General features: G+C 29.2%; 1 protein-coding gene across 1 annotated transcript in view; it reads right to left on the bottom strand.

Annotated features, from left to right (window-relative positions):
- The window catches only part of LOC113375297 (classical arabinogalactan protein 9-like), a 17,757-nt gene extending 15,184 nt beyond the window's left edge, over positions 1–2,573 (bottom strand). The window contains exon 1 of the mRNA XM_026615237.1: positions 2,497–2,573. Within this exon, the coding sequence (XP_026471022.1) occupies positions 2,497–2,573 (77 nt within the window). The remainder of the gene's footprint in view (positions 1–2,496) is intronic.
- Positions 2,574–9,496: the final 6,923 nt, after the last annotated feature.

The raw sequence follows: 9,496 nt of genomic DNA, 5'->3' as shown, positions 1-9,496 counted from the left end.
AATATTAAATTATAAATCTGGTGTATTTAATGAAAAAATTAATTTTTCGATTTAAGACAGTTATTGTAATTACTAAATAACTATGTCAATATCAGTGATGACTGGTATAATAATCAATGCAGAGTGTGTTGCAACTGTAAGTTGAGCACACGCCATGCGTAAAAATCACCAATTAGATTAGATAACACTCGGCCTATACTTAACGCATTCGCGCAATCAATATCACGAACTTGATCTTGAATTTTCATTGAACTCTGCTCATCATACGGGATAATTAACCTGCCGTATGTAATTTATAGAATTTGGATAGAAAAGGAAAGTATATAATAAGTGTTATTTTTTATGAATACAACAACGTTTGTGATTCAACAAAGATTCAACATTTTATATTTATTGACGTTATTGATGCGGTAGTTTAGGAATGTTAGGAGCATGTGAAAATCAGCGTTTAGAAAATACGGAATATGTAACATTAAATCATAATAGTTAGAATATTTTTATTTTCAAAAACGTCCAAATTTCTTAAATATCAAATACTTCATATAGGGCGTATATTGATTTAATAGAAGATATAGGGTGATGTATTGATGCAGATGGGAAACAATTTAAACATTTATTATAATAAGATTATAAAAAAATATGTGTAGTTAATTTGAAATTAAATAAAATTTTATTTGATAAGTAGATTTTAAACTCGCGGAGATTAAAGAGAGGAATGAAGTAATAAAGTGGGAATAAAGATAGAAGTTGAATAGAATTAGGAATTTGATATAAAAGAGCAAAAATTAAAGAGAATAATTAAAACGATAATGAAAAATAAATTTTCGATTTTCGGCCATTACTATAACAACCCTACGGGAAATTAAATATTAATTATTTTATCAATTATTGGCATCATTATCTGCCTCGCTTGTCCACAATTCATCTCTCAACATTTTATAGCATGTAATATTATGAAAAAGTGTCATGATTAGGAATCTACAGAGATCTCATGAACAACAAATTATTATAAAATCATCAAGTATTTTACCATTTTAAAATCCTGATTAAGTGCGCCAACATTTGATCGAACTTGTCAACACGCTTTATAAGTACGTTCATTCTTGAAAATTGGGGGCAAATGTGTCGTTCTTTTTGACTGTAATCTTAGAAATGTTATAAACGGTTACGTTTCTCCTAGGTTGCACTTAAATGCTCATAATTTCCAAAAAACGTGAGATAATTTTTCTTTCTAATTTTTTTCAGGATAGTTACAAAGTGTAGATACTGTATAATAATTTATTTTGGGTTTCTGTATTTAATTTTAAATTTATAGTATTGGAGATAACCAATTGGTTCTAGAAATTTTTAAATCATAAAATATTTAATAATTGGTGAAATAAAAATATTAAATGTCAAATAAAAAATAAAATTTAGATTGTTAGTATGTTGATTCATTTGACTGAAATGGGGATTAATGTGTTAATAAGTTAATATATGAAATATAGTAATGGTGCATAGCATCATGCTTAAAGCAAATTGCTGAACTTTCCGTATCGATTTAAAATTTTTAAAAGCTTTAAAATTTTGAAAACACTCGATTGAGAATTTTGAAATTATTGAAAAAAATTACTGTTTGATAGTTTAGGTTTTTATCATAGGTTTTTCTTCTTTTACTACTTAGGTTGAAACGATTTTTTTGGCCAGTTATCGAAATAATTACTTCCTAGATTGCAATTCTTTACGATAATCTCGGTGATGCGCACTAAAATGGAACCTGCATTATTGTGCTTTTTGGTATTTTAGAATTTTTATTTTGATATTAGTAGCAAACTTATAAATAGCATACTTCTTATTAACAGTAAACATTAATTACTAATAAAACGTCTCTAAAGGTATTTAAATTTTATTCAATATAATTGTTTAAATGCTCCTCTGCTGACGAAATTATTTAGAAGTTACACATTAAATCGCACATTGTGCCCATAATTTTAATTCATTTTTTGTTTTCTTCAGATCCATGAGATCTGGGTTATTTTTCAATTTTTTTTTGGTAAACCCTTCCATGATTTTCATAATTTTCTCTTTTTTTGTTTTTATGCAGACCTTGTAATAAGTCAGATGTCCCTTGAACACTTTCTTATTTGTTTTTGGTCATTTTATTTTTTGCTCTTTTTTTAAGGCTTTTATTAACTTTTGATCACACCACCAAAAATTAAATATATCATGAAACGCTTTACTTCCTTTTTTTTCAATACACAAAACTTCTTTTTTACCATTTTTGATTGCAGAAAGGAACCCTCATTTCTGTAGCATAGAGTTATCATTTTTACTTTCTTGTTTCAAGATGACGAAACTTCTCTTTTACTATTTTTACTTGCAAAAAGTTACCCTCTTCTCTGTAGCATGGAGTGATAATTTTTATTTCCTTGTTTCAAGGTGACGAAACTTCTCTTTTACTATTTTTACTTGCAGAAAGTTACCCTCTTTTCTGTAGCATGGAGTAATTATTTTTACTTTCTTGTTTCAAGTTGACGAAACTTCTCTATAACCATTTCAAAGTTACCCTCTTTTCTGTAGCATGGAGTGACCATTTTTACTTTCTTGTTTCAAGTTGACGAAACTTCTTTATAACCATTTTTATTTGCAGAAAGTTACCCTCTTTTCTGTAGCATGGAATGATCATTTTTACTTTCTTATTTCAAGTTGACAAAAGTTCTCTTTTACTATTTTTACTTGCAGAAAGTTACCCTCTTTTTTATGGCATGAAGTGATCATTTATATTTTCTTGTTTCAATATACTATTTTTATACTCGGGAATATATTTTTACAAACGCTTATTCCATTTTTTTTGATAAATGATTTTTATTATTTTTTTTTTTGGTCTCATAAAAAATATTTGTACGATTTAATTTGTATTCGTTTCCGTGTGTAGTTTGTGTGCAATAAAATATATTTTTAATTTTTGAAACGTTTTTAATTTTTATTTTTGGTGACTATTGTTGACTTTAACGATTATCGTGCCAACTGATATTAATTGATTGTATAGACAAGTTTAACTTTGTCAAACGGCAACCAAATGCACTCTATTGTCTATTTTACTGTTAATTGTCTATATGGCCAATTTCCATAGAAGTTTTCTGGCATTTGTTACATAACGTTCTAAATAAAGGTGTTTACAATATTCTGTTTTGTAGTACGATACAATCTTGCTTCGTTAAGGTGCAAAATTATGCACGCAACATTCTGATTTTTTATTAGTCACCTTTTAGATATGACCTTTTTTATTTGCTGAGTGCATATTACATATGTTTCCTTCCTATGAAAAAATAAATGATCAAGCACCTCTTTTGTGTTGTTTTTTCAGATATTAAAGAGTAAATGCCGGATTTTTACTCTTATTACTATCCATATTTATTTTATGATTTTTTTAGCGTTTTTAGTATTTCACCTATCTTTGATGTTTTTGCGTCTTTTATTTTTGTTCAACCATGTTTTGGTCATTTTTTTGTTTGAAAGGGTTTATTTTTTTATTTTGGTTTCAGGTCCTTTTAGTTTTGTTACCTTGTTGTTTCGATTTTTTGGAGCGCTTCAGTACGGCGCAATGAAAATTAGTGTAATCACATGTTTCCTGTAACAACGTATGAATTAGTATGAAATCTTAATTTATTTAATGAATATTCTATCTGTACTTTATTAGCATAGCGAGATAAAATGATGTCAAAAAACCTGATTAATAAAGTTAATTGTCTCATTGAGTTATTATTTTAATTGTGTTTATATTTATCACAGAATTTACGAAAATGTAAGATGTTAAATATATACTGTAAAGTGCGTTGTATGAATATAATAATAATAAGCAATAACTCATAATTATATATGTAGCATAAGATTAGACATGGCAGTTTCATTAGACTAATATATAAAATAAATATACCTTAAGTTTAATTTGATTGTATTCACAGGGATATAAATTATTTGAAAAATAGAAGATTTAGAAAGTTTATAAAAATATCAAGAATTAATGGCTGTTATAATATCGGAAAGCAATTATACCAAAATTAAAATATAATAGCGCACAAAACATTCAATCGATTGTCAAGCGAATGTGTATGCGCATGTTAGTAGTTCGAAATAATGATAAACGATTTGATTGCATGAAATATTGCGATTTCAAAGAAATAGTATTTGGGTACTATTCAATATTTCACATTTTGTGTCTTCAGTTTGTTGGACAATGCATCAGCTTTAGCAGAAATGTTGAATAAAGCCAATACATTTTTATTTGTTATGCAAAAGTGTACCAGGATAAAGGATAGGAACATACATTCTGCTTCTCCTTCGGCTGGAGCTGCCGGGGGTTCTTCAGCTGCTGGTGGAGGGGCTTCTGCCGCCGGCGGAGGACCTTCCGGCGGAGGACCTGCCGGTGGAGGCGGTGCTTCCCCTTCTAGAGGAGGTGGTTGTTCACCCTCGCCTCCTTCACCTGAAGAGTTGCAGCAGTTTTTTCTACAGAAAGCAAAGGATTTGGGATTAGGATAGGATAGAGGAAACAGGGTTTAAAATACATTTTTTTAGAGAATATTGAACCCTTTGTTGTGAAGTAGTTCCTAGGACAACACATTTGCAATTTGATATTATAGTCAAATTAAACAACTATTTATTATTCATAAATGATTTTAGCTACGTACTCATCGAATTATATTTTTTTAATAAATATTATATGCAGATTGTTTTAAGAGTCGTTTGACTGATTTAACCTAGATAATAGTTACGCTTGGGCAATTCCATTTATTTTGCGTTCCAGCGTGGAACTGCGTTTTTTTCAAATTTTGTTTTATGATTATATTTATATATCAAACATTTTGTTAAATAATAATTAATTCACAATACAAAATAAAAATATTAGAAACAGAAAAATTGCATATTTTAGAAGTAATGGATACAAAATATTTTACCTATTAATGCTCTTCTTGTTATCGGAGCTTAAAGACCGATATTCACATTAGACAAAAATAATTCAAACAATTGTGTTATTGTGCGCTGTTGCTGCAAAAGTGTCTTGTGTGCTGTTGAACTCTAACAATCAATAATGTTGCGTTATCTATAGTTACATACTCTTCTTTTAAAATGTAGGAACGATTAGTTGTGTTCGAAGAAAGCAATTATTTGCTTTATATATATTTTGTTTCAATCTGCCCATATAAAATTTTGTAGACATGTAGTATATGACTTGTTTCCTGTAGACAACCCGGTAGTTGTCTTATCCAGTTGTGACTACTGACTTATACGTAATAGTATTTTTTGATTTATAATTTTATACGCAGCTATGTCTGCGAAAGAGATCGATAACCTCAGGTGGAAATTTGATATTATGCTGCCCGCTGTCAAGTTTGGCCGAGGTTGGGGGATCGAACACGGGATTAGTTTGTGCTAGTCTATGTCCTTACCGATTACGTCACCGCTGGTTCTATTTGTATTAATATCCTAACGATATATGCTTAATACCTTAATTAAAACAGTAGAAACAAGTAGAAAGGATTTCATTACAAAACCGACCTTAATCTTGAAAGCTGCAGTCTATAGCGTAATACTACAAGAACCTAAACTAAATTGTAATAATGTAGTGTGTATATAACTTTAATTCAAACATCCAAATTACGATATATCATAATTCAAATGTATGTTGACTGTGGTATTTTTATACATCAATCTAGGGTCGGAAATAATGTAATAATAGAAAATGCCACAATTGAGTTTGCAATTAGCGATTGAAGCTTACATGGTTTAATACATACGCAATAACTATGAAATAGAAGCAATCACGATGAGCAGTTAAAGATACACATTAAAATAACTAAATAAACAAATAATTCGCATACAAATTTGGCTTGTTCCATTGTTAATTCATGGTTTTATTCTTGAAGATGAAAATTATCTGACAAGGCCAGTGCTATGACGCGTTGGCGTGTTAACGTTTGATGTGCAGCTTCCGTTTTGTCAGTTGATGCGAATCATAATATGCACAATGAGAACACTAGGCCTCTGCAGAAGATTTGAAAATTATCCGTTGGATATGTGGCGTAAAAAAAAACTTTGTTGGATACATGGTATGATTGAAATTAAGCTAAAATTTCATACTCGTATAATTATCGTAATATGACTGAATTTGTTCATTCCACTATTCCTTCATGAAGTATAATATCAACATACAAAAATATTTGAGCCGTTCAATTTAAAAATGGCCCGAGTTTATTTATCTCATAATCGAGATATTTGAGGGTTTGCGTTTTTATTAAAATGGTGGCAATTATTAAGTTAATAATGGGCGTTTTCGTGTTTGGAGTTATGCTATTTTCAAAATTAACAACCAGATTCAATATAAAATTCGACATTCAATATAAAATTTGTCTAATCAACACAATTTAAGATGCTTCAGATAAAAAACAATACTGAATATATTTTACATATCTTTGAGACAATTTACTACTCATCTCTATTTTGTTCATAACTACTTTTCGACATTGTCAATAGTAAATATTATAATAGTTAATATTATGTTTGTATTTTTTAGGTTATGTGTCAAGAAATATCGTATTTGCTCGTATATATATACACACACATATATATATATATATATATATATAAGCAATCTGAAAAGCTTTACTGATAAATAACCTAAAGTTGTACACGCAGCCATAAGGACCGGAAAAAATTGAAAAACGAAGGCCACATTCAAAATAAACGACTCATTTAGTAACTTACCGCAGAACAAATTAGAGTTTATAAGAATCTAAAAATATTTGTTTTAATTTTATATAGAATTCTAAATTAGTTTCTAAATGTTTACATAAAATTCGTTTGTCTAGTGAATTTCGAGCATTTTTATATAATGTGGTAAAAATATAACTAAAATCATTCAACAACTATATGAACTCGATGTCAAATGCTCACAAATAACAAAATAAACATGTTATTTTTTTAGCCATTGCGAATCATTATTCGAAAAGACAATCATTTGAAGACAATCGTTTGAAAATTAAAAGTAAACCCATTGCGGAAAGGAAAAAGCCTAAAAGCTCAAATCGTTTTTGCTCAGGGCTAAAAGCGTAGACCGCACGTGGCCTCCTGCCAAGATCGTAGGGCTCGTCGTACGTGCGAGTTATTTTCAGAGCTGATTTTCCACCAGTTGTGGGAACGACATTACAGCACAATGTTTCAGTGACATCGCTGTATCGATATAATATAATAACAGATAAAATAACCCCATGAATATATAAAAGTTTTTGTTGTGTTCGCTTCCATCGAAATTATTAATCCTATAGATTCTTGTAGGATCGATGTTCATAATTTATTCAGATTTCAGTATATACATTTTATATATTCACATATTTAGTATCTATATGTTGAAGACAAATATTTGTTCGAAAACATGAAATTTAAATTATAAACTAATAATTTAAATGATAAATGATAAAGACAATTGAATTGAAATAGAGCTAAGAAAATTGTTAAAAAATAAGTAAAAATAATCGACGCAAAGGTACAAACAATTTCCGATTATTATAAATTATGAACGATACAACTATTTTTAGTCATAAAAACGCGATAATCATTAAGAGACTATTGCGGAACAATAATAATCAATTGATAATGTGATTAGAAGGACTTTTAAAATTAGTTTACACATAAGATGGTTGAATAAACTTCAATTACCAATAATATAATTATAAAAAATTACATAATTGTAAAAAAATACATACATTATTCAAAATTGAATAGACCGTGTGAGTCGAACAACCAAATATTTGGTTTTTAATAACAATGCAACTTCTTTATTTGTTATAATAGTCATTATTATTATTCAAATATTTTTGCTAGTCAATTACATAATAAATTTTTACGCTACTTTCAATGATTTTATTAACATCAAGTGGTTTGTCATGTTGATGTACTATTTTTATTACAATTTTACTTTGAATATGAGTTTTTTTTTCGATTATACGTTAATAAACTAATGTGGCTTTTATGTTTAATTATAAGAGTAATTTGTTCTTGGGAGAATTAATTCAAGTGGAATATATTGCATGATAAACTCCTTCAAAAACAAAAATGTTCCCAAACGCGAACAGTTGTTCATATTAAATACTTCATATTATATGGACATTATAATAACAAAAATTGAATGAAATGAAGTAATTATCGTTCTTGTCGTAATACTTTTCCTAAAGTTCAATCGTAACAATCAGATGTAACTGTAACGGTTTGGCATCGCCATATCATCACCGTAAACATCATACGATTGCGGCGTCCGGTGCGCCGGTATTTTTATACAATGTTCGATTCGCAATCACCAAAAATAAATATTATCACCGCGGCACGGGTTCCAACTCAAGGACCATCGCGAAAATTATTCTTTTTTCCGATTCTATTAGCTGCAGTTTTTGGCAGTAGCGGATAAATATCTTTGAATATACATATATCCCTCATGCCAAACATTTATACACATACATATATATTCGGTACAGTCTAATACTATTACATATTGTAGATAATTGCATGAGATTATCATTGACAATATTTCAAAAGTTCAAAAATTAAGTAAAACATTATATTTAGTTGAAATATTCAAATTACCATTTAATTTACTTTTCTGTGGTCACAATAATGGAGAGTGAAGATCAATGATGCCAAATCCAGTCATATAACATTTACCCTAAAAAGGATAAATGCCCCCCAGTTCGAATATTTCAGATACCACAGTAGTAAAATATTTGGGTATGTATGTGGATCACAAACTGAACTGGATTACTCACATCAGTAAAAAATGTAAACAAGTCAACAAAGAATAAAATCACTCTACTGGATATTGGACCCAAGATCCAAACTCTCACTGGAAAACAAGCTCATGCTGTATAAGGCACTAATCAAGCCTATCTGGACGTACGGAGTGGAACTGTGGGGATACGCTAGCAAAGCCCGAATATTACAACTTCAAAGACTGCAGTCAAAAGCCTTAGGATTGATAACCAAAGCGCCCTGGTACGTCTCAAGCAAAATTATTCACAACGATCTTCAAATTGACACAGTACAAGAAGTAATAAAAAATAGAAGCATATCCCAGAAGAAGATTAAAGAAGAAACAACCTATTGATTTACTATAAGTAATAAAGGTTCTCATTGGAAAGTTTCCTAAACAAGCCACATTTGCGAACTCAGTTTTGAGTTCAAATACATCTCAATAGCTTATAGAATAATAAGATTCTGATTGCTGTTATATTTGTATAAAAAAAGTGGCACAACCGTATCTAGTCTTCCCTACTCTATATAATTTAAAAAAGTATTTTTCATATTATTTATCTTATTTCTTTTCTAGAAAATCACAAATCATATATTTAATTGATAAATGAGACCTATCCAAAGCACAACTTACGATACATTAATATTATTTACCTTTGTTGAGAAGGACCACTTGAATTTGTCAAAAACACAATCAGCTTTTCTTTTTCCGAATTTTAGT

The sequence above is a fragment of the Ctenocephalides felis genome, unplaced genomic scaffold (genome assembly GCF_003426905.1).
Source record: "Ctenocephalides felis isolate EL2017-DRISC unplaced genomic scaffold, ASM342690v1 CF-g0.4_SCAFFOLD_01886, whole genome shotgun sequence".
Taxonomy (NCBI): Eukaryota; Metazoa; Arthropoda; class Insecta; order Siphonaptera; family Pulicidae; genus Ctenocephalides; species Ctenocephalides felis.
The sequence above is the reverse complement of the archived record's forward strand: the minus strand, read 5'-3'. Positions and strand labels throughout refer to the sequence as shown.